Source organism: Microtus oregoni, unplaced genomic scaffold (genome assembly GCF_018167655.1).
Source record: "Microtus oregoni isolate MIOR12 unplaced genomic scaffold, Mior012 000051F_ref0000332, whole genome shotgun sequence".
Taxonomy (NCBI): domain Eukaryota; kingdom Metazoa; phylum Chordata; class Mammalia; order Rodentia; family Cricetidae; genus Microtus; species Microtus oregoni.
The window spans coordinates 15,536,495-15,564,222 of NW_024543811.1; the positions used below are offsets into that span (position 1 = coordinate 15,536,495).

General features: G+C 35.8%; 1 protein-coding gene across 1 annotated transcript in view; it reads right to left on the reverse strand.

Annotated features, from left to right (window-relative positions):
- Positions 1-26,484, reverse strand: part of LOC121437307 (neurobeachin-like) — a 107,352-nt gene extending 80,868 nt beyond the window's left edge. The window contains exons 1-3 of the mRNA XM_041637169.1: positions 26,427-26,484; positions 24,190-24,285; positions 7,242-7,680 (exon numbers count right to left, since the gene is read on the reverse strand). Of these exons, the coding sequence (XP_041493103.1) occupies positions 7,242-7,680; positions 24,190-24,226 (476 nt within the window). The 5' untranslated portion in view covers positions 24,227-24,285; positions 26,427-26,484. The remainder of the gene's footprint in view (positions 1-7,241; positions 7,681-24,189; positions 24,286-26,426) is intronic.
- Positions 26,485-27,728: the final 1,244 nt, after the last annotated feature.

Genomic DNA, 27,728 nt, shown 5'->3' on the forward strand with positions numbered 1-27,728 from the left:
ATAGGAACTTTGGCTAGAAAAGTTGCTGAATGTTGAGAGCTCAGTGTTCTGTAAATATGGAAGATAAGAATAGTGAGAACAATGCAAATGATGGAGACCTGGTTTGGGAAGTTTCAGGAGGAAATTAAAAGACTCTACTGGAGCCATTTGTTATTTTGAATGAAAGGGAAAAAATTTGCCAATTATACATCAGTCAGAGAATTATTAATAGAATTCACAAAGAAAAACTTTTAGGAAAACCAACCAATCAAAAAATGGTCTACAGATAAAAATCAAGGAATTCTCAAATGAATTACAAATGATGAAAAAAGAGCTTTAAAAAGTGTTCAACATCTTTAGCCATCACTGGAATGCAGAAAAAAACCTACCTTGAGAGTTATCTCACCCTAGTCAGAATGCCTATTATGAAGAAATCAAATGTCAACAAATGCTGGTGAGCGTGTAAAGGTAAAGAAACCCTTATTCCTTGTCAGTAGGACCGCAGAGTGTTATACTGACTATGGAAATCAGTGTGAAGATTCCTCGATAAGACAGAACTGTCATGTTCCAGCTATCCCATTCCTGGGATTATATGCCCAAGACTCAATGTTCTCCTATAGAGATATTTACTCATCAGTGCTTTCACTCTTTACAAAAGCTAAGGAATGGAATCAGGCTATATGTCCACAAACTGATGGATAATGAAAATATGGTTCATAAATACAAGGTTAAATTTACAAGGTTTTATTCAGGTTAAAAAGAAATGAAATTCACTGGTAAATGGATAGAACTCGAAAATGAGTGAAGTAACTGAAGCCCCCCCCCAAGTAAAACAAAACAAAGTAAAATCACATGCTAATATTTGCCCTTCATTTGTGTACAAAAGCTTCAAAGCATTTCTAAACTAATACAGGCTCTGTCCATTCTTCTTGACTATTCATAAGAACTAAATGAGACAGAGTATGTCACATACACTGACTAAATGATAGATTGAAAAGCTGCAACTGAGTTGGAATCTTCCTCTTTACTGGTTACCTTCACCAGGATTGGTAGGTGCAATCCAAACTGCAGCAAGAAAAGGTATCAATGGCCTTACCTATTTACCTGTGAACACTCCAAACCATGAAGATGAAACCAGCCAGACAAGATGTGCTCACTTGTGCAAGAGTGGCACTAATGTTATAAGGTAAACAACTTCCCTTTGATTAAATGTGATTCCCTCTCTAAGGGGATCCATAACCGGTACTGTAAAACCTAGTCAAAACCCCACAGAAAATAATAGGCCCTGGAGGAAAATAGAATTCTCTTGTTTAGCTAAGTTAAAACAATATCGAAGTGGCTTTTAAATATTTAGTTTGTATGCAGACAAATAACCCTCTCAGCTTTAATCAGAGAAGTCTCTTTCCAGTGACTGACAGTAAATTCATGGATGGATAGGGTGCTGAGAATAAATAACAGATTAGTGCTAAGACCTAAACAAGACATATATACCATCCTCTACAGGGCTCAGGGAAAACTGTGGAAGAGGGGGCATAAAAACATGGAAGCTGAAGACAAGAAGGGTTGTGACATAGCCATTGCAATTGCAAACTCTTAGCAATATGATTACCGCACTATTCTGCATAAAAATGGGCCCACGAACAGCAGACACAGAAGGAGCATGCATTAGTGGCCTACTCTTCACTGCTGAAGTATTTCCCATGGGCAGATTCAAGTAGCAGGAACATTACAGCTTGACTAGAACTATCAACAAATCATGGTTTCTCAGTGAAACTTCCAAGAGAGAAGGAGTTGGTGGTGAATCCTGCCACTTACACTGTTGCTTTCTAAATGACAACACTATGCTTTACTTTTAAAAAGAAAACCACCAAAGATGTTTGCACCCAATGATAAAAGTCTGGTGCAATCTCTACACACTGTGCTATACTGCAGTGTGGTTTGGGGGATTCCAAATATTTTTATATGCATACATATACCATTTGGTAACCCAGGGTAATCCAAGACACATCTTATTATCTTCACACACCATGAAGAAATAAATGAAACCAGTTATTGTACATGTAGATAAAAACACATATATAAAGAATACCATATAAAATTTGAAAAAAAATACCAAATTCTAAATTATTTTGTTTAATCAGACCTAAGCATTTGTAGAATTTGATGTTGCTATTTGGCGCTAACGTGGTTGACTAAATCCACTTAAAACCTGAAAGAACTTGAATAGACATTCTAGACACAAAAATACAGAGTTTAACACAGCTTCTTGATGTCTCCTGGTGGCATGCCACAGTTCCTTTAAGAGAAGTTTTCCTGATTCAGCAGTAGCAGGAAAAAAGCTGAGCATTTTGAAATGCCAGCTTTCTGGGCCATGCTGCCAGCATCACCTCTGGCTCATTCAAAAGACCGAATATTTAAATGGGATTTGTAAGCAGCATGTGGCTCAACACAAACCTGCTGCATATTTAGAACTGGGGCAATATGCAGGACTTGCAGAGGTTGTGAATGGACTTCCACCATGTCAGCCTGTGTGGAACAAGCAGGAAGTACCGTATATACCCTAGCAATGGAGCAGTTTATATTCTTAAAAAGCACTTAGCATTTTAAGAAGCACTCCTGGACAGAAAATAATTAAAGATACACCATAAAGGCAAATTCAGATGAAAAAGACCTCTAAGCTCAGTGTGTTTAAAAAATGTACGTAGACTTAAGAGAGAGGAGAAAAAGAGTATAAAGAGTTATTAAAATTATAAGTAAATAGTTAAAAAAATAAAATAAAGCCTTTAAGGAGACAGAGTACAGACAGTCATAGATTAAAAGATGTAAAGGAAAATAAGCCACATAAAGATGGAATGTGCAAAGGGAGTCTGGATGATGAATATTATTGTGTTTTCTTTGATTTTTTTGACTGAAGGAGCTAAGTAATGAACATATGTATTTCAAGGGTATCTTGAATTCAAAATTTGAGTCTAAGGATAGGCTGCTTTGGAAAAGAGGTTTTTCTTTTGTTTCCACAGAGGATGAGAACCTGTGAATTCTTCCAGGTTAATATGATTTGATGGACCAAGACCCACTGATAGGTCGCCTTGAACAACCCTCAAAAAATTACCTCACCCATTAAACAGCAGAAAGCAGTTTAGAGAGTACTATGCCCAAATTCCCAAATAATGTTTATAAATGTTTCTTTATATTTTAAAGGGTGATATGCTATACAGATTTGCACTGGTATGGATCTTGGTTTATTGATGCAAATTTAAGGTCAATCTTGTTATATGTGTATTTCTGCTCTTGATTAAGATATTGTGATTGTGTAGTTCACTTAAAAATGTAATGTATAATTAAGAAATATAGGTTAATAGATAATCATCTATAATAGTCAAGCTTGTAGTCATGTTAGTTAGATTTTTCTAAATGTACAGAGATGTCTTTCAGATGGTTAGGTATTCTTCAAATCTTTCAGAGATCTTCCGAATATGGCATTTAAAATGTTTTAATAACTTAAAACTTTTTATGACAGTGAGATACATCTGCTCCTGGCAGCACCAATAACTTCAAGAGAAAGATGGGCACTGGAGAAGCTTCGTATGAAGTTTGCTAACCATTTAGACTACTTGATGAACTGGACATGCAGGACCCAAACAGAAATGACTGTTGAACTTGCCTAAAGGTGAGACAATCCTTAAGGGTTCCTGCTTCATGAAAGAGTCTGCCAGAACTCCTGCAGGACACAGAAGAAAGTGACTGACAAACTGCCAATATAGGTGGAACTGTCTTTGAATTTCCAGTTACAAGGAAAAATCTGCCAGATACTATGGGCCTGTAGGCTGAAGATATATGCCCCAATGATACAGAAAAACTCTGGGTGACTGTCCAGGTAACAAGAAGTCTCTGTCAATTCTAGAGTTTTGGAAGTTGCTTATAATGCACTGCCTGTTAACTTAGGCAATATTGTATCCTTCTGGAGTCTTTAAAGGAGTTGAAGAGTAGATATAGTTTTCCTTAGTTGTGATAAAAAATAAAATAGATATATTGTAACTGTAATTCTTGCTTGATAACTGTATTTTTTTGTTATATGTAATTTTACTATTCTAAAGTTAAAACCTTCCTTTTTATTTAAACAGAAAAGGGGAAGTAATGTGGGATTCCCATCTGAATGGCGTGATTACCATTAGTGAATCAAAAAACGGCTTTGGACCTATAGCAGGGCAGGACTTAGGCAGGAAAAACTAAAGTGAAAGCTGGGAGGAAGAAGGAATAGTCAGGGAGAAGCCATGTAGCCCTACGGGAAATGGACAGAACCTTAGCTGGTAAACCACAGCATTGTGGCAATACACAGATTAATGAAATGGGTTAAATTAATATGTAAGAGTTAGCCAATAAGAAGCTAGAGCTAATGGGCCAAGCAATGATTTAACTAATATAGTTTCTGTGTGATTATTTTGGTTCTGGGTAGCTGGGACAAACAAGTGGCCTCCTTCAACATTTTCATGAATTTTAAAGCACCAAAATTCTTCAGTTCTCCATCCTAAGTGGAAAGATGAGTGAAAGTGTAGATGGTGACCAGAACACTAGTCTCTCCAGTTTTATTTTAGCAAGTCATTTTATAGTCTAGAGTAAGCATAAAAAGTACATGACTGCAATGACTATAGCAGACCAATAAGCAACTGGGTAGCAAAAGAAATATCACAGATGATCTCAAGTATAATTTCATAGTGCTAGTTTGAGTTCAGATGATTGCTTTCCAGTTAATTACATAGTGCTAGTTTGAGTTCAGCAACTGAATTTATAGCTATTTCAACTAAAAGTAAGAGCAAATACTCTATGTAAAGAACAAGCCTTGTGGTGACTGTCTGACACTGGGGTTTTCTGGACTTTCACTCTAAAGCTGTCACCTTAGCCCCACCTCTCAAGGATTCAATCTGTTGTTAGAGACATGCCATAACTCGGATTTCAGACTTCAGTGTTCCAGTAATATGTTTATATACCTCATAATGTAATTACAGCTACCTTAAGATAGATAAGGTAAATAAGCAATATGCTGGAAATAAAATTGAAAGTGCAGCAGCAGTCCAGGAGTTCTTGTGGGGGTGATGTCTCTGAAAAGCTGATCAAAGGTTCAGAGTTTGAAGTTAAAATTTTGATGTTGTCACTCTCGATCTATTGAATGGCTGACAGACAATCAAACCCGTCTGGCTGGCTGGCAGCTCATTTTGCTGGCAGGTGGCAAACAATTAGACACACCAATTTGTGCCTGCTGATGACATTAAAGCATGAAACTAAGTTGTATGCAGGGCCTAGTGATTTGTGTGAAAGCATTTCAAAAATAATACTCCTCGCCGTGGCAACTCATTTCAGACTGCCACCTCCCATTATGGCTTTGAGCAGTGAAGACGACAGACTTGAGTTACGTGCAGTGCAAGGCCGCTTCTGTTCAATCCGTCATCAGTGCCCCCTGAGACCTCAATCCCCTCCTTTCATCAATATCACCTCATCATTTACATTTGCTAGTACTTGAGCTACTGCATATATTAACTACACTGGAGACTCTTTCCCAAAAGAAGAAAAACATAAAAAACAAGCTTTGTGCTCCTCTATTTCATTCTACTTACACAAGTAAGAATAATGAGTCCACTCCTACTACATTTTACATAAATGTTACCAGGAACAAAGGAAAAGTACTATGGTTTCAAAACAGTATTTGAAAAGTTCAAATTATGTACAGCTAAGAACAGTGACCATTCAGTTGCCACTTGCAATTTTTAATGAAAAAATGAATAAAAATATAAATTAACAAATTTATTTAATTACACTGAAGCCTCTTCTGAAAAATCTCAGTAATTCCCTAGATTTATTAATTTCTATTTTGATAAAATTTAAAGATATAATATTAAATTGCACAACTTCAATTACCTTATTAATTTGTTATTTAGTATATAGACACTGATGTGTCTCATGTGCATATAGAAGGCATACATTAACACACACACTCATAGGCACAAATGCACTCATATCCTGTAAACATAAATTGGATATGTGAAATAGAGATGTAGTATGAAAGACCAGAAGGAGCAATCACTGTATGAATAAACATGAGAACACAGACTTAACAACTATTTGATAAAGACTTGTCAGAAAAACATTTTCTACATTTCATAATCTTACAATTTGCCACTTATTAGGAACTTTTAACATGACACATCTTTTTATGATGGTTATTGGTGAAAACTACATTATCTAAAACTCAGTAATAAATTAATATTACCTATATTATTTTGCCTATATATTGATCTTGATGTTTTAGTTTCAGAAACATTGATTCCTAAACTAAATCTTTATCACTAAAGCCAAAAGCACTTGCTGATCAATCAACTCTTTCACACACAATTTTTGGTATGAAGATATGTTTTAAATATCACCAACAAACATTTAATCCATACAGTAAGCCAACACCTTTGGTTTAAATATCAACACATAAACATAACTGGAAGGACACAGTATAAAGTAAAAACCAGCACTCAGACACTCTTGATGATAATCAGTGAACACTTGCAGTATTTTTCTGATGCTGAACTTGAATTCAATTATAAGATATATTAAATACAAGAATTCTTCATATCTACAACATTTTATTTTGATTCTCTGAATTATTTAATTGTATATATAGTGGCATTAGAAAAAGGAATCAGTTACTTCTAAATTCCTTGAACGATTTTATATTTAAATGTAGATATATGGGCCAGGTTCGAAGTAGTTTAAAGTCAGAAAAGGCCTTTCAAGAATATTTATTTCCAAATATCTGGCAAAATAAACCTTTTATACTGATGGCAGAATTATTATAGAAAAACAATCACAAGCCTTTTGTAGTTTTCAGTAAAGATCAACTTAAAGTTTAAAATTAAACGTGCCTACTTAAAGTGAGTTATTTCATCTTCAGTAATTATTACAATATTTTATAGTATAATAGAATTTGAAAGTCAGGAAAAGCAAACGAGAAAAACAAATTTCCCCAACATGCGGCAATTCTTCAGTGGCAGAATAAACACAATGCTAAGTTCACCATTTCTAGTGCAATGTGCTAATCGCCACATCATGCCTCATCCCAGGTTCAATCCTGTGCACTTATAGTTTGACGATATGTTTGTAATATGAACTGGCAATAGTAAGTAACAAGTTCTCGAGACCCTCCTACTGTTTCCCAAATTAATAGATTTTAATATTTCTTCTATGGATAGAGCATCATGGATAATAAGCTCGGTACATACCTGTCAAAGGAATGAAACTGCATAGGAAGAATGGCTTGCGCTTCTCTCTTCAGTGCTGGATCTGGGTATGGAATAGGCTCAGGGCCACATTCAGCAATCTCAACTGGGGCAGCCACAAGACTTTTTAGTATTTCCTTGACGTTAATGCCTTTGGTTTGACTAATGCTAGATATGGATGTTGCGGGCTTCAACATTTCACTGGGGTGTTCAGTTAAGCTCTCATGTGATTTCTTTACTTCAGATGACAAAGTGGATAAAAGCTCACTCATTGCATCAGGACCTGCAGCAGTCTCTAGATCTGCCCTATCCAAGATGCTAGCCACTTGCTCCTCTCCCATTCCGGAATCTGTGTGAGGAACTGAACTTTCAAGCTGAATATCTTCACCAGGGGTTGGTGTTTCCTTCTCCTTTACAGTGTCTGGAAATGTAGCAGGTGTTTCTGTAATGAAAGAAATTGGTCTAATCAAAAGGTTTCATGTGCAGGTAAGAAGCTAATCAAAGATCCATGGGTCTATCTGAACATGCACAGCACAAAACAGCTCATACGCAATATCCATATACACCTGTTGTTTTCTTTAGCACATATCAAAACAATCCCATTTCTTAAAAACAAACCTGTCCGACAGTCTAAAACACATGTCTTAAAGAGCATAACTCAACTAATTTCTTAAAGCGATCAAAAATGTCACATCAAATTCCCACTATACATTCATTGCTAGCTCTCAAACTACATACAAGAAAAGAATCCTGCTATTTCCTTATAAATTATTATTGTCCTTAAAAAAGTCATTTTAATGCCTTTTTGACATTTCAATAAAGAAATGTTCAAAATATTTAAATTAGCTAAAAAATTATTATAAATTACATACAAGATTGTGAAATATTTAAAATGTGAAATATGTCAAGTGATTATTTCAGAGGGATACATTCTTTATATACCATAGTCTACCACAAGAAATTAGTCTATATGTGCTCTGCTATCAATAATTTTAGAAACTTTTGCCTAATTTTTGTGAATCAATATTAATTTCCACTTGTAAAACAGATCAGAAACATCTATTTATCTTCATCAACAGGAATTGTGCACGTTACTAATTAAAATGGTTGAAAAGAAAAATATCTTTAAATGACAAATCTGGGTCAGTATGGTGATTGACACCAGTCTGATACCCGAAATTTGATTCCTGAAACTCACATAACAAAAGATAACCAACTCTAGCAACCTGTCCTCTGACTTCTACACCTACAATGTGACATGCATTGGAGTGTGCCTGCAGATATAGACACAGAAAAAGACAAACACACACATACACAAGGTTTGGGGATATGAATAAATAGTTTTAAAAGGTTCAATTCCAATGACAAAAGTTAATATGATGAAGTATTTCACAGAATAATTCTAAAAAGCATTGGAAAATGTACTTGATCTTAATTTGTATATAAGCATGCATGCATGTAAAACAGTCTTTAACGTAAAATGTTTTTGGAGGGAATGAGGCAAAAGACAGGATTTCTCTGTTTAGCCCAGGCTGACTTGGAACTCTGTAGACCAGGCTGGCCTTGAACTCTGAGACCCAACATGCCCTGTCTCTTGAGTGCTGGGATTAAAGGCATATGTCACAGTCTCCTAGCATAACTTAAAATCATTTTAGAGATGAAAACTAAGTCATTAAGAGATTTTATGTGATTTACATTATACTAATTTGCCAAAATCGTTGATGTTTGCTTCTATATTTTAAACGGTTGCATCAATAAGAAACTGAACAGAAATGGCAGTCCTGAAATCAGCATGCAGCTCAGGAAGCCTCATGGGACAAGCTATTGAAAACATAAAGGGATGTTGTTTCAGAGATACTGTCCTACACACAGATCAAACCTGCTGCAAGTTTGTCCAAACATCAGGGTGAACAATCATGAAAAGGTTCCCAGTAATAAATTCAGATCTTGGGTTTGTGATTAAACAGTTGCCAGTCTCGTGAATGCAGAAGAATTCTATGATATGAACATGATTTCACTAACTTTCCAGATTAATTTCAGAATCATTTCACTATACTTTCAGAGGCAAAGAAACTTATGAAGTGTATGCATTAATTTACAAAAAGTTAACGTTTTTATTTAAATTCTGCACTGTCCAATATTCATTTAAATAGGCAAAAATACACATATCCAATAATGTAATGTTATATTATAGTCATTCCTATACTTATTAAGTAGGTTTAGTTTTGCTTATTTGTCAGGTTTTCTCAAGAATTAAAAAAAATTACTCTTGAGAATTAGGGAATTAATATTCATTCCAACACTGAATAATCAAAATTAAAAATATATCAGATGTGTCTTGTACTGTTTAAAGACTAAAAATTAAAACAATTTTATTAGTTTTGAGAATGCAATCTCAATAATATCAGGGAAAGCACCAGGAAATAGGAGTTAAAATTATAGCTAAGATTTAACAAAAATAAAAACTTGTAAGAAAAAATTAAGACTAAAATTAAAATTATAGCAATAGGAATGAGGAAGACATAATATCATGATATTATATTGGAAATACAGATTATAAAAACAAAGAATAGTAATAAACCACTGATAATGCAAATAGGAAAGCAGTTTAGAAGATACAAATTCAGTTTTAGTCACTGGAGTTTTCAGAATTTCTGGAACACTTATGCCTGGAAACTGAGAGAAGAATAGCAATAAATTGTGATGATCATAACACAGTGAGAATAGATTTTGGAAGCTGATATATAACCTAGGGATACAGAGTAAGGAGTGAAGGTGGCTGAGGCCATTCATCTTTAGCAAAATACCAAGAGAGCACTGAAAGTCTCTTGTACTTGTAAGCAGTTAAGACATTTCCATAATATAAGACGTGGAATGAAAATGAAATGAAGGAATTTTCACAATGACAACAAAACTCCGAAGTGAGTGACAGTTATTAACATGGATGAATTTTATATCACAGTATAACTATCAGAAAATGTCTGGATTATACTCTAGTCCTTGGCTAGATTTACAGATGTGATCCAAAGTTTTGGCTTTACACTAATAAGATATCCAACCATATTATAGTATGTCTCAAATTAAAAATACATATAAATTTTAAACTCTTAAAATTTGTATTAGACCAAAATGTATTTCCTTAGTAAACATACTATACAAGAAAACAGTATCTTCAATTTGTTGTCCATAAGTACCATACTCAAAGATTCTTTTCCAAAGTTATTTATAAATTAACTTGTTTGCATGCGTGGGGGGGGAGGAGAGAGAGGAAGAGGGGGAGGGAGGAGGAGGAGGAGGAGGAGGAGGAGGAGAGAGGATGAGAATGAATATATATGAAATATGCATAAGCTAAATTGGCCAGAGAAGGGTGTCAGATTCCTGGGAGCTGGGATTATAGACCTTTCTGGAAGGTCCTTGTGGTAGTTTGAATGTAACTGGATCCCATAAGCTAATTGGGAGTGGCACTATTAGAAAGTATGGCTTTTCTGGAGTAGGTGTGGCCTTGTTGGAGAAATTGTGGAGGTGAGCTTGGAGGTTTTATAAATGCTCAAGCTATGCCCAGTGTCTCAGTCTATTTCCTGTTGTCTGTGGGATCAAGATGTAGCTCTTTCTCCACTCTCAGCTCCTTCTCCACCACTGTGTCTGCCTACATGCCACCTGGTCCCGCCAAGATAATAATGGAATAAACCTCTGAAACTGTAAGCCATCCAATTAATGTTTTCTTTCATAAAGATTTACTATGGTCATGGTGTTTCTTCACAGCAACAGAAACCCTAACAAGATAGTCCTGGTGTGGGTTCTTGGATTTAAATATCTGTTCCTCACAAACTGTAACAAGTACTCAATTGTTCTAGTTCTATAGCTAAATGTCATTTTAATCTTACTATTTCTTTCTTATCCAGTCAGATGACACTTAAACAGCATTAAAAATCTCTAACTTAAAAGATACTTAGAACTCAAGTAAGAAGGTGAACCCAAGGAAAAACATATAGTTGTCCTCTTGGCTAAGGGAAGTAGACCAAAATGCCGGGGAGAAAATGGGATCTTGGGGGTGGGGTGGGATGGGGGTAAGGGGAGATGGGGAGAGAAAAGGTAGAAGGGAAGGAGGGGGGACCTGGGGAAACAGGAGAATTGGGATAAAGGAAAGGTGGATAGGGGAGCACGGAACCACAATTCTTAGTTAAGGGAGCCACTTTAGGGTGGGCAAGAGACTTGACCCTAGAGGGGCTCCCTAGTGCCCAAGATGAGGTTCCCAGTTAGTTCCTTGGGCAGCTGAGGATTGGGAACCTGAAATGACCCTATCCTAGAGCAATACTGACGAATATCTTGCATATCATCATAGAATCTTCATCTGGTGATGGATAGAGATAGAGACAGAGACCCACACAGGAGCACTGGACTGAGCTCCCAAGGTCCCAAGGAGGAGCAGAAGGAGGGAGAACATGAGCAAAGAATTCGGGACCACTAGGCGTGCATCCACCCACTGAGACAGTGGAGCTGATCTACTGGGAGCTCACCAAGGCCAGCTGGACTGTGACCGAAAAAGCATGGGATAAAACCGGACTCTCTGAACATGGCGAACAATGAGGGCTGATGAGACACCAAGGACAATGGCAGGGGGTTTTGATCCTACTTAATGTGCTGGCTTTGTGGGAGCCTAGCCAGTTTGGATGTTCACCTTCCTAGATATGGATGGAGGGGGGAGGACCTAGGACTTAACACAGGGCAGGGAACCCGGACTGCTCTGTGGACTGGAGAGGGAGGGGGAGAGGAGTGGGGGGAGGGGGAGAAGGGTGGGAGGAGGGGGAGAAGGGTGGGAGGAGGGGAAGGGAAATGGGAGGCTGGGAGGAGGTGGAAACTTGTTTTTGTTTATGTTTTTTTTTCTTCTTTTCGCAATAAAAAAAAAGAAAAAGAAAAAAAAAGATACTTAGAACTCAGGTATGTTTCGACTTCCAAGTTATGACGAAAATCTATGAATTTTTAATTAAATTGCTCATCGAAATATATACACATTGATGAAAGTTTTAATTTTATTTACTGAGTCTGAATGATTTTAAAGTGGAATAATAATTTTGAAATTTTAATAAAAATTCTACAAGTAATTTAAAGCACACCCTATGATCATGTTATATAGAAGTAAAAACAAATACTCAAAGAAAACACTGTAAGAGTAATTGAAAAATAATCAAAAACAATAAAAAAAAACCTGATTACTAGCCAAAATCCCCACTTAATTTCTCACTGCGCTCTTAACACCCCTCACAGAACATGTTCTCGGTTGACACTACAGTGCAGCTTCCATAATATGTCTGTGAGGGTTTAATACAATGACTTTAACAGAAAGGGCTGTCTATATAGTTATAGTAACAACAGTAACATGGAAGTTTTCAGTAGCTCTCATGAGAATTGGTAGCAAAGGCTACACAAAGCTGAAACAGTACTAGACGGAGTTAGCTGAGTCTTCTCAGAAACAGGCAATTAGATGCCAGATGCCTTTTAATGCTTTTCACTGAATGTAATGAATTCACCTACTATGTACTAAAAAAACAAAACAAAAAAAAAAACCAACAACAACAACTATGAGGTTAAATTCAACAAATGACATGAGATTTACAAGCTTACCTCATCACATTTCTTCCCTGAAAACTCCTGTTTCACAGTGATCTCAATACTTATGACATATTAAAGTGCTCAACTTGCTGTTTTCCAAACTCTCTACAAAGGACTAACTAAAACGTCAGCACAGCACTGAAAATTAAGTTAAGCATCTTCTTTAAATATCAAGCAAATAAAACACCTAAGTTAAATGAATTATGAAAGTCTAAAACTTGTACATGAGTTCCATTAATTCCAAAAGTAAAAGAGTAACTTATATAAAAATTATTTTTAATTCCCAAAGTAAAAATAGTACATGAAAAAGATTTTTTAAAAAATCAATGTAAATGTTTGTTTTATATACACTCAACAAAGTGAAACTGCAAAGCAGAGTAATTATCCATAATTATTTCCTATAATAGAGATATGAAAATAACACAGCCGTGGGATCCAATTTATTAATAACAATAGAAAAGAGAAAATGAAATGATACAGTCACAAATGAAGAAACCCTTTCAGTGTTATGATCATTCTGTCTAGGTATGGGCCATACTGATTTTACCCTGCTTATAGTGCACTAAACATTTTATATATTATTTAAGCCATGATTGCTTCCAAACTCTTTCATAGTTTTGGGGGGTTTTGTTTGATTTTTTTTTTTTACCCTTTCAAGACAGGGGTTCTCTGTGTACTCCAGACTGGCCTCAAACTCAGAGATTTGCCTGCCTCTGCTTCCAGAATCCTGGGATTAAAGGTATGCACCACTATGTCCAACTCATAGTTTTTTGTTTTGTTTTTTAGCTGCCCCTTTCTATTCTCTCTTGCAAGACTCTCAGTATATGCGCATTGGTTTACTTAATGTTTGAAATCAGTGAGACTTTACATGGTCTGGAGAGTCATAAGAGGCCTAACTTCAAATATGCTAACTCTTCTTGCTATCATCTCAAACTTCTCAATTCCTCTAGTGAATTTCTTATTGCAGTTACTATAATTTCAACTCTAGAATTTCTAGTTGTCCTTCAGTAAATAATGTTTTATTTCTGACTCTCTCAAACACAACACAACATGTTGTGACATTATCCTCATACTTTCCACTCTTTAGAAGACATTCTTTTTAATTTTTTGCACATACCCCATAACTGCTTATTTAAAACATACATCCAATATCTGGGCTTTGTGAGTAGCATTTTCTGTCAACTATTTTTCCCCATTGTTTGTATTGACCAACACATTTTGGTTCTTTGCTTGTCTCAGGTTTTAATTAAAAAATATACATTTTAAATGGCACAGACACCTGGAAAATCCAATCCCTTCCACATAGTCTGTTGTTTTTGAATTACTATTGTAAAATGTATTTTTCATTATCTTTAGTCAAAAATATTTCTGCTCAGTTATGCTAGTGATCATCTAATGGTTGTAAACATTGTCTAGAAGTCCGGAACCCCTAAATCACCCACTGCTCTCTATAGGCTCTGGTTGTATGCTTGGACAGTCTGCCTACACTCCTAACTGTACAATGCACAGGTCAGCAACAGAACAACACTGGCCTTTCTGATCCAGAGATATGGATCTCATTCCTAAGTACTCTTTTTAAGATGTTAGCCAGGTGACTTTGTTCTTATTGTTGTTGCTGTTACAAATTGTAGCTGTAGGTGGTAGCAATGCAAATGGAATTGCTGATGATGTTTCCAACAAATGTCTGGGGAACAGAGTGTTTACCTCCACCTAGTCTATGCAGGAAGGAAAACAATGACAAGTTCTATGAATGGAGATTTTCAGGTTTTTCTCAGCATCCCAGAATCTTCAATGCTCTAAGAACTAGAAACCTTATCCACCACCCTACAGTGGCTACTCACAGCTGGTTTTCACAATCTCCACCAACCACCACAGTTGCCTGACCTCTGCTTTCCAAAGCTACTACACAACCGGAGAAAAAAGAAAACAAATATGTAAGGTAACCTGTTATTCAGTTTCAGTTTCTTATTCTCCTTTCATGAGAATTTGAATTCCACAGATTTTTCTCACTGGATTGGTTTACATCTTTTATTGAAGTTTTTAGAACACTGAGGAGGTTGATTTTAGACGTTTCTGCCAGTGCATACACAGCCTCTTCTGGAGAAGCAGTGTTTTGCAGAGCCAAGGTCTACCTCTAAGTTATGTTTAAAACTAAACTTTTAATGTAATTTCAATTTCTACATCTTGAATAAATTATATTAAAAAACTTATTACAATGTTCATTTTCCCTCGAAACATTTTTTAATGTATAGGAAAGAAACATTAACAGTAATAATAAAATGTTGCACAAAATGGCATTATGCATTATACTAAATGTATTATATAATTATGCATAAATAAATACATATAAAATGGCCAAAAAACATTATAATATATATGCTATCAACTAGATTAATAGCAATTTGAGTATTATGCAGTGCAGTCTTTGAAATTAAGACTTACTTCTACTTTCACTCAAGATTTATTTACCACTTACTATCACTGTGTATTAGGAAGAATCATTTCCATTTCTTAAGCCTGGTTCCATTTTCTACAATACAGATACAGAATCATAATACATTACAGTGGCTTTTAACATAAGAATACATAAGAGTGGGCTGGAGAGATGGCTCAGAGGTTAAGAGCACTGACTGCTCTTCCAGAGGTCCTGAGTTCAATTCCCAGCAACCACATGGTGGCTCACAGCCATCTATGGTGAGATCTGGTGCCCTCTTCTGGCAAGCATACATGGAAGGAATGTTGTATACATAATAAATAAATCTTAAAAAAAAGAATACATAAGAGTATACAGCAGAATATATACGATCCCCACAGACTTCTGTGCTTGCTGCCGCCATCATCATCACTGTCATACAGCACCATGAAATATGGAGCCCCTGCGCCCTAGCTCTACCAGTTACTCTTTCTACTCATCTATAATCTCATCCTCTCGCCCCTAGCTTGACCCCTTTTGCCTAAAAAAAGCAATATCTCACTTCACCTTCCCTCACCACTCATTTCATTTTCATGCCTCAACAAGTACTTTGAGGTATTTCTTTCTGTTGGAGGTGAATCGGAAGTCAAAATAGGAAAGTAATGGAAATTTAATCAAACTGATCAAATTGCAATTCTGTGTTCACAATTAACTAGTTTTCCATGTTACCTCAGACAAATTAGCAACCCTCTAAAATCTGCAGACTATAACTGAAAGATACTACTAGTCTCACATCTGTTACAAGGATCAGGAAACCTGTCAGGTCATCACTTGTATTGTCTCCACACCCGCATCTACCTCTAGTCCTCTAACAACTGGCTCTTTATCACCTCAGTGCTTCTCACCTGGGTTACTTTCCTCTTTATCTCTACAACCCCACCATCATTCTCTTAATCAATAACACCTCAAGTCCCAAGAGTGGTATTGCTGGATCCAGGGGTAGGTTGATCCCGAATTTCCTGAGAAACCGAAACACTGCTTTCCAGAGTGGTTGCACAAGTTTGCATTCCCACCAGCAATGGGTGAGTGTACCCCTTTCTCCACAACTTCTCCAGCAACGGCTATCATTGGTGTTTTCTGGCTTTGGGGCAGCCTAGGCAGTTTGGATGCTCACCTTATGAGACCTGGATAGAGGTGGGCGGTCCTTGGGCTTCCCACAGGTCAGGGAACCCTGATTGCTCTTCCAGCAGATGAGGGAGGGGGACTTGATCGGGGGAGGGGGAGGGAAATGGGAAGCGGTTGCAGGGAGGAGGCAGAAATCCTTAATAAATAAATAAATAAATAAATAAATAAATAAATAAATAAATAACACCTCAAGTCAGAAGTGATAGATTTATAATTCAATATCCTGCATGCGCCTCTAATATGTTTTCCATTGTACCTACAATATTCTTTTTAAATCATCCTATACACAGGACACAGTATAATAACCCCAACTCTACAGTATCTAAATCCCATTCTTGTAACTTGGAAAAATTTGCTCTGACATGACCACATTAAGTTTAAGGGTCTTGAAAAGGAAGATTGCCTCAGGTTACTCAAGTGAGTCCTTTGAGCAGAAAATCTTTCCTAATTTTGTTCAGAGGGAAGAAAGAAAACAAAAGAATGTTTTGATGATACATGGAGGAAAAAGGCTTTGACTCAAGGAATATGACTGCCTCTAAAAGATGGAAAGGGGAGGGAAATTGGACACTCCAGAAAACAAACAAGGAAACAAAAACAGTCTTGCTGATGTACCAATTTTAGCCTAAAATAACTTTAGTTATACTTTTAACTAAAAGTTCTGTAAGATAATAAATCCAGATTGATTTAAGATCTTAAGTAGTTGTTAACATTTTATAGCAAAAGTAGAAACCAATAAGGTATTATCCTTAGTTTTAAACCATTTCCTAAGTAGCTTTTTATAGGTACTACATGATCTGGTTCCTGTCTGTTGCTGAAGCAATTCTGAAAGCTTCTTTTCCCCTTGATTATTATATTAAACCAAGACAATACACAGTTTTGCTGGACATTTGGCCCATCCCCCAGCCTACCTCCAATTATCATCTCCATTCTTTTTCCAAACTAACCAAATATGCCTAGCTCTCTGCATAAATAGCACTTCTGTGAGGCATACCCAATGCCCAAACCAAATTATGTTTCTTCTCTTAGGTTTTTCAAACTTAAAACTTTATTCTTTACTATATACCATGATTTGCAATAATACATCATTTCAGTATATGATTTCTAAAAGTGTTTACCTTATATCCTGGACCATTTTTCTTCAGTTAGACAGATACTGTCTGTTAATTTTACATATGCTTATAACACAGTAAGTAGGAAATTACTATCTTCCTCAAAATAGATACAATGAAGGAAATTATGATGCTCATTGAATTATGAAGTTAATAGAAAGTATAAGAGAGAAGAGACTCGTTTTAACTAATTGAAAACAATTACATTAAACAAGTTAAGAAATCATCATGAAAATAGACATGATTTCAACTTTACATATCTGAAATATACATTCTTTTCAGCATTAGTGCTCAGAGTTGCAGAAATGATACCAATACATTAGAATACCTACAAATAATGACACAATTATAAGATGGGCTCTTAATCTTTAAAACTTACTGTGATAGTAAGACAAAATGGGTGATTTTATAATCTGAAAGAGTGAATTTTATTATGTAAATGTAACATTTTCATATAGTGTACTTACAATAAATAAAGACTAACAAAACCTTTGTATTTGAGCTAAGGGTATACCCATTTCCTTCAAGCAGTACTAAAGAGCGTTACTGCAGCAAGGTCAGGAAGACTTTCGTGCTATGAAAAGCACACGGATTTAGATACCCACCCTTCCAAATTCTGAAGTTTGACAAGTTTACAATTTTGTTTTTAAATTATCTAAATTTACTTAATTATTAGTAAATGTTAAATTTTATTTATTTGTTATGTCTTACTTTTCCTTTTTAGAAATCTGTTTGCTTTTGTTCATTTATTCACATTAAGTTATATGTTCTTTTAATTTATATGTAAGAGGTTTTTATCTATGGAAGATAATAACCTTCTTTTGTGTGTGGAGGGCAAGTGGTGCATGCTTGCATGGGTACACGTGTGAAGGGGTGCCCATGTATGTGTTTGAGAGCATGCGTTGAAGCCAGAGGCAACCTCAGATGTCATTAATCAGGAGCTTTCCACCTGTTTTTTTGAGAGAGGGTCTCTTTGACCTAGGACATACTTATTTGTATGAGTTATTTGCATAATATGCTCCATGAACCTGCCTGCTTCTGCCTTTACAGTTCTAGGATTACAAACCTGCCACCACACCCAACTTATATTTAACATAGGCTCTGGAGACTGAACCGAGGCTGCCTGTTTGGCAACCATTTTACAACTGAGCTACTTCCCCAGGCTAATCATAGACATATATAACATGAGCCACATCAATAGCTATCCTTGGCTACATGTGATCCCCCACCCATGGATTAAACACACCCGAGAGAACAATGTTTCTAATTATACAAATATTTACTCTGAAATTTACTCTGAATATTATTTACAGTGAGAACACAGTCCAAGAATGGAGTCTTGTGACAATTCTGAGTGCTTGTAAGAACACTCCAAAAAAGCAAACAAGAGTCATGTAACCTTAGCTTCTTCAAAACACAGAATTGTTCTTGGAATATGTTTTGGTGTTCCTCCCAGGTGTAGCAGATAGGAGTTTACTTCAGCTATTGTTATTCATATGCCTTCTATGGAAAAACATGTATTTGCCATGTGTGGCTTGTTCATGATGTAGAATACCTTGCTCATGTGATTTTTCTTAACTCCCAGAGTATAAATTGTCTGATGGCCTGAAAAATAGTTGGTTACTGCATGAGATTTTAGTCCTCCTCATTTTAGACCCCGCTCTTCCAGGTTCACGCCAACAACTAGAATGGCGAAAACATCACAGTCACAGTTTGACTGTCACCGTTAAAACTTTAACACATACATAATGAAGGGTTGACGAAGTAGAGTTTCCTGGCTATACAGCAAGATTCTCCCTCAAAAGAAATAAAACACAAAACCAAAAAAAGGACAATATAGTTTCCTTTTTAAAGCTGTACTACACATTCCTATGCCAAGAAATAATTCCCCCATTTGACTAGCAAACTAATAGTTAAACTATATAGATGCTCATGTACTAGCATACGGATTTAGTCTATGTTGCATCTGTCTTTTCTTATAACAGTTCATTATCTCACTTGTTTCCTGTGTTATTTATTTACACTGATCAAAAATTATAGAAAAACTAACATGAAACATTTGTTACACTTATCTGAACTTATTAGGTTATTAATAATGTTAACATTTAGCTTTATCATCTTATAGGACACGTTACCAACTAAGATTTTTGTTTGGGCAGGCTTATTAACAGGATAACATCAATACTCACCTTTACAAAATACTACTTAATTTTCTCACTAGCTTACTAATTTATTAAAGAACTATTTCCTGCACTCACTTTCACATGCAAGACATGGGAGATGCCTTGCATCTGTAAAGAAAGATAGCTTTGATTTGACATATCACTACCACTCTGAGTTGGAGCAATTAGGCAAGAAAAATGAAACATAAGCATATAAACTGGAAAAAGTCATTTCTGCAGGTGGCAAGTTTTTCTACACAGAAAACTCTGTAAGATCACACACACACACACACACACACACACACACACACACACACACACACACACACACACACCCCCTGCCAGCAATAATAAATGAAGTAATAAAGTCATGGGATAGAAAAATCAAAATGAGACACAAAAATCGGCATCATTTCTAAGAATACACTATCTGGAAAAAGTAACTGGAGAGCAATCTTATTTAACCATGAAAACAAACTAATGAATACATTAGTGAAAGGTGGTGAAGAATTTATACAAGGAAATGATAAAATACAAATAATAAAATCTAAAGACATCACAAAAGATATTTTATATGCATATAAGATTAATGTTGATAAAATATATGTACAATAGTCAAGCTCATCTATAAATCAAGTAAAATTCACATCAAAATACCATTGTTTCTTATCAGAAATTGAAAAAAATGGTTTATAAGAAGCTAGACGATACTACCAATCGTGTCATCAAAGCTATGGAAACAAAATTGTACTGATATGAAAACTGAAATAAATGAATGCATTAGTATCAATATCACAAATTTAAGTTTGCACATTTGTAGCCAACAGATGTTTAACAAAACATCAAAAATAGAGAATGAAGAAAGGAAAATTTTTTCCATATGTAGAAGAATTAATCAAGTCCTTATTTCACTTACAAAACTCAATTTAAAATAGATTAAAGGTTTAAAATCTGCAACTAAAACCACTAGAAGAAAATGGAAAGCAACTGTTGACATACTTTTTCTTTTTAAAGATATTTTTATTTATTTATTTTTTTAATTTTTTATTGAGAAAAAAAAAGTTTCCACCTCCTCCCAGCCTCCCATTTCCCTCCCCCTCCTCCCGCCCTTCTCCCCCTCCACCCACTCCTCTCCCCCTCCCTCTCCAGTCCAAAGAGCAGTCAGGATTCCCTGCCCTGTGGAAAGTCCAAGGTCCTCCCTCCCCCTTCCGTCCATGTCTAGGAAGGTGAACATCCAAACTGGCTAGGCTCCCACAAAGTCAGAACATGATATTTTTAAAAATGAGCAGAAACATGGGCAACAATAGAAGTGGCAGACAGAGTAGAAAATATCTTCTGAATAGCAATAAACAAACAAACAAGCAAATAATCAAAGTAAGAGAGAATAAACAACCAACAGAAAGAGAAAAATTCAAAATAGACGCAACTAAAAGAACTCTATAACAATAACATAATAAAAACAAATAACTTCTAACATGGTCATAGAATCTGAAAAGATATATTTAGAAATTAAAACGATGAAAAGTTGTTCATGACAAAATTCATATCATAATCAACTAGAAACAACAACTAAAACCACAATGAGCTATCACCTAGCTAGATGGAACGGTATAATCAAAATGATGAAGCATGACATCACAGAGAAAGAAACTCCACACTGTTGCTGGCAATGTGAAGTAGTCTAGGCATTGTAGAAAATAGTAGCGAGGTACTTCTAAATAAAAAAAGATAAAGTAGGACCACCAAAGTCACCAGCAATTATGTCTAGGTTTTATATGTACAAAGCAATGGAAATCAGTAATTCAAAAAGATATACAATGCTCTTCACAATGTTCAAGATGTGAAGTAAACAGAGGACTGTGCATATGTACCTCACAGAAAAGATGAGGTACATAGACACGATGGAATATCATTCAACCACAAAACACCAATAAAATCCATTACTTGTGACAAAGTAGACAAAGTCAGGGCACTGTCAAAAATGAGCTTATGAAAGCAGATATGAATGGATGAATACCACATGTTCTCAATCCTACATGCAATTTAGAAAAAGACAATTCACTGGGTACTGAATGGAATTATTACCAGAGACAAGGAAGATGTTAGTCAAAGGGGACACAATTATAGAATTGTGTAGATATACTTTACAATATGATAACTACAATTAATAGTGAGATACTGCTGTCATAAAATTTATGAAAATGTGTTTTAAATATCCAATCAGTTCTAATGTTTATCACACAAATATGACCCACCTATCAAGTGAGTGGTATCTGAGAAGTATGATGCAATCATTCTACACTGGATATAAATCTTAAAACAGCACACTCTACATAATAAGAAATCAAACAAATCAGTCAGATCACCCTCTGGAATACACATTCTAATAAACCATAATCAGAAGGAAGGAAGGAAGCAGACACTATGTTCAAGAGGATGGCAGTAAGGGAAGGGCTGCTGCAATTATATTTGTAACTTCCTTTTAGTACAGCACAGTCAAAGAAAATGGTTGAAACAAAGAACAGTATGGCAAAAGAAATACATTTTTTTAAAAAAAGATTTATGTATCCATTGTTTTATGAGTGTATCTTTCTGAGTAAGATATATGGTCCAACACATGTATGTAAGCACTTGCAGAGCAGAAAAAAACTATCAGAGACATCTGCTTCTATCTCCCAAGTGCTAGGTTTAAAGGTGTGCACCCACAGGCCTAACTACATTCTAGCGTTCATGTTGTTCTTTGATCCTAGCTACATGTGAAAATAGTGACATTCTCCACTTGGAAACACACGGTTTATGAAAATGTTTTAGAACTTCACCAAAAAGCCAGTCCTCTTCATCTCCAAAAAGTAAAACCACACTGGTTTCCTATTCTGCAGAAAAACTAAGTGTTTACTTGCAGGTTCTGTTGTCACCAACAGGAATTTTCACTTGAATAACCAGGGCATTATTGCAAACAACAGTAGTTAAGATCATTTTTGATCTTGTTAGTAATAAAGACTGGTAGTTTACAACATTAACCTAAAAGTAATTATTTTTATTATCATTACAAAGTATTCCAGATAAGCTAAATTGTTGCAGATGTGAAAATTTCTCAATGAGCATGGACATTCCAAAGCACACTCCGTAAATCTTGGCAATTACTCTACATGATTTTCAGTCACTCGGGAATATATTTCTCCACAAGACAAACCACATACAATGTTTATGTTATTAATTTTCACAAAGAAATTTTCATTTCTCATAGTGTTAAAAAGCCATTACCCCCAACCCTCAAAAATATAAGAACTCATCCAGGTGTGATAAAAATACTTTGTTAGCACTGCTTGTTCTAAAGTTATCCTAGGACATTATTAGTTAGGTATGGGATATTTCCAACTATGGTTTCATCTGGGGCTCAGTGTCCTCAAAACTCAGTCCAACTGTCAGCAGAAATCACTGTCTCCTCAGGTCAGGGTTCAATTTCCCATTTTTCTTGCTGGAGTTTAGCTGAGCAGTGCTCTTCGCTCCGAAGTTGCTGTCAGGGGCTTGCTCACAATTCACAGTGTGTCTCTGAATTCCTCTTTTGCAACCTGGATTACCACTCTTACATATTAATGTGACTAACAGTGGAACTAATTACAGGAGGAAAACCCAGCATGTTCAACACACCATGAGTTGTACAAGGTGGGCACACAAGGAAAATCTTGGGACCACTAGAGGGAGAGCTCTGCCTGACAAAACTCTTGTTCTGCAGCAACAAATGTTTTGTTAATAAGACCCAGAAATATCATCACTTTGGCTGCTGTATTTTTCATCTCTAACATTTTTTCATTATTTTTCTTTATGTGGGCTCATTCTCTCCTCATTGTGTTCACATTTCCATTACTTGAAGCAAGCCTTAAATACACTTATAATTACTGTGTTTTAATGTCTTCATTTGTACCATTTATTGTTGCTTACAAATCTATTTCTGTTCAATGATTTTTTTCTGCTTATGCTTGCATTTTCCAGTATCTTAACATGCTTATTAATGGATTATTGGATGTTTAACATTTAATTTCATGCACTTTTTTATGCAAGACATTTTTGCATTCCTTTAAAGAGTATTAAGACTATGTTCTGACTAGATGTCAAATAATTCATAGGCCAGTTTGTCCAGAGTTACTTTCAATCTTTTGTTTTTACTAGTTAATCTGCAGGTTGCTACAATTTAGCCTAACTTAAATACACTACTGTGGTATGGCTGTTAACACCTAGTGTACATTAGCATAGTGAATATTAATATAATACATTAAGTACTCTTCATTTGAAGATGTTAACCAAAAATATAATGGAATGCAAGAACAAAAGCTATACCTGGTTCTCAGTAGCAACATTATAGAAATAAAACACACCTTCCTTATATATTTATATTATACCATGAATATTTATTTTAAAACAACTCATGAAACAAAAATACCAAATGAGCAGTGAGACAATGTCAGTATTACCTTTGTAAAATGAGTGGGGAAAACTCTGCTCAGGCATTAGCTTGGCAAGGAGTCCATGATTCAAACTTGGATGAGGGATAGATGGTATGACCACAACTCTGGAGAAAATCATGGAGCCATATTTGAGGAGGAAAATGACAGTAATATAGTCCACACCAAAGACTCATGACATTTCTATATTACTGTAATAGGCACACAATACTAAAGAACACATCTCTGAGAGTGGGAAAAGGAACTTTAAGAGAAAGGAAGTAGGTGATATACTCACCGAGTAGAGTACGATTAGCAACATACATAAAACATACACACAGACCAGAAAACTAGACTTAGAAGATTCACTATAATAGTGCTAATTTTATACATATAGGACACATACAGTAAAGTCTTCATGCTTTAATAGGACATCAGTTTGAATGGTAAATTGATGTTTAATTTGCATAATAAAATTAAAGTAATAGTGTAATAATGAAATGGTATGACCTGCAACAAGAAAATCCTGGCTAAAATGTGATCCTTTATCTCTACAATAGCAAGAAAGAGCAAATGAGGTTATTTCCCTTAACGAGATATAGTGGTTTGACCATAAGTATCTACTCACTTTTATTACATCCATTTAAAAAGCAAATGTGTTGACTTAGTAAAGAATCCCATGTATAAATTAATCCAGTAGCATACCTACAGTATGCTACATTTTAGACTAATTTAACTACACTATTGTGGTATGACTGTTAATATTTGGTGTATGCCAGAACAATGAATATTAACATAGTATATTAATCGCCTGCAATTTGAAGATGTTAATCCAAGAAATATAACGGAATGGAAGAGCAAAAGCTATATATGGTTCACAAGAAATAGCCATTGAGCCGGGCGATGGCGGCGCATGCCTTCAATCCCAGCACTCGGGAGGCAGAGGCAGGCGGATCTCTGTGAGTTCGAGACCAGCCTGGTCTACAAAGCTAGTTCCAGGACAGGCTCCAAAGCCACAGAGAAACCCTGTCTCGAAAAACAAAAACAAAACAAAACAAAAAAATTGGCCATTGAGTTATCAAGATTATAGTACAAACAACAGGAAAATATCTTGATGTAAACACTTAGTAGGAAATACAAATGATTAGTTGCCACAAAACATATTTATAGTTCTCAAGTACAGTAGGCCAAATCAATTACTGGATCATGGCCTAAGAATGGATTTATGTGAGGAGAATTCTGAGTGTTTGTGAGAACACTCTGAGAAAACAAGAGTCTTTTCCCCTCAGTTTCTTCAAAACACTGACTTGTTCTTGGAATGTGTTTTCGAGCTCCTCCCAAGTATAGCAGAGAGGAGTGCGTTTACTTCTGATTACTCATCATTGCTTGCTGCTGTTATTCAATCAAATGTTTAAACTATCTTTTATATGCCCCGATGGGAAAACATGATTTTGCCATGTGCAGCTTATCCTTGTGATTGTGCACAGCTTGAACTCATGAGAACTTTACTCATGTGATCTTCTCTTAATCCTTAGAGTATAAATTGGCTATCGCATGAGACTTTATTCTGCCTCATTCATCATGGCTCCATTTTCCCAGACACCACTGCCTTTAGAGCAGTGGCAGCCAATAGTGCAACAGCTCCTGCAAGGTAAGTGTCCTGCAAATGAGACCAGTATAACCCAAGGTGGCTCACTGTTGTCTCTGATGTTACTTCTCCATAACTCTTTTAGTTACAACTACTTTGTATAAACTTTTTCCAACTTGTACAAAATTCAAAATCTTTGTTTGCTATTACATAATTGATGTAATATTTAGATGTTGGATTAAGTGTTCACTTAGTAGCAAAAAGAGGAGGGGAGAGAGCAAAGAAGGGAGGGAAGGAATTTTTTAATTAGGCTGTAAAGAATCTATATGAGGACCTCCTATTTTCATGCTTATAAAAGTTTCACAATAAATGTGTTGAAAAGCATGAGTCCACTGCATGGTAAATAATATCATAACCAAATGATTTGTATTCACAAATGGGAAATGGTAACCACAAAGTTGCACTGACACATGAGAATGATAGCAAATATATACAGACATATCCAGTATATTTGTGTCAATCTACAAATACTGAATCAGCATCTCCACCAATTCTGTAAGTGTCTGAAGTGTCTATGAGTAAGTACAATTCAAACATGCATGCAGAAGTGCTAGTGAGAGAGCAGGAAAGAGATAAATACTAGTGAAATAACAAGTAATGGAAACTAAATACTAAGTACCTGTACTTGTTGGCGAATTTATTTCTTGTCTGATGTTTCTACCTGGTTGGCTTCCAGTTCTCGCAGTCTCTCTCTGGGGCTCTAATATGTCCCGATACTTAGACACCATCAGAACAGAGATGAAGTAAACAACAGCCAGAGCTAAGAACTGTGCCTGCTTGCTATCATCCTGTGTAAAATGAAAAGGTAGTTTGACACTCAAAAATTTTAAGATATAAATCCACACACTATAAGAAACTATTTTTGTTATTAGACTTTAAGCTTTGATTTAACAGGTGCTGGGAAGACAGGTAGAGGAACAGCCCAGTAGTTAAAACATTTGCTCCTTTTACAGAGGACCAGAGCCAGTGCCAACTAAACACTTCTGGTGGGTCAAAATGATCTAAAATTCCATCTTCTGATCATCTGACATGCTCTCTGGCTTCTTTGGGCCAACACGGACACATTTATATCACCAATAAAAATAAAATGACCCTTCGGAGCCAGGAAAGATGGTTTAGTGGGCAAAGACACCTGCATTTGGTCCTAGGCATCCAGATGGTAACAGAAGACATGGTCCTCTGACCTTTGCCCATGCACTATGGCAAGGGAGCATGTGTGAAGATGTTGTGTGAAACACACACACAAATATAAATATAAATTGAAAGAAAATTAAGAGTTGATAACTGAATTGCTTACTAAGTACCATGTTAAAGATACACACAAGGGGCTGGAGAAACAGCTAAGTAGTTAGGAGCACTAGCTGCTCTTCCAGAGGTCCTGAGTTCAATTCTCAGCAACCACATGGTGGCTCACAAGCATCTGTAATGAGATCAGGCGCCCTCTTCTGGCCTGCAGGCACACATGCATACAGAACACTATTGTAATAAATAGCTCTCTCAAAAATATACACACAAAACGTCTAAAATGCTTCATCTGAGTTATATGTTAAAAGAATTTTAAAAGGTAACATAATAAGATTTTGTTCAATGCGCTACAAAACATCACCCTTTCTCTTACCATTTTAATCTATGAATTTCTTATAAAACATGCAGATAAAAAAATTACTGTCCTGAATTTTTCAAAAAAAAAACCAGTTATTACAAATAAAGCACAATTCAACTAACAAAAGACTCCAGCCAAGCATAAAGTCACACACAGCCCAAGCTGTAATAGACCCTATTTCCCACAATGCTTCTGTTCTACCACAGGAAATTCTGCTCCACGCAACTGGAGAACATTTAATAAATAAATGCAGAATAAATGAAAACAAGATATGGTAGAAGCACTACTATGAACTACAGTGGTAGCCAAGTTAAAACA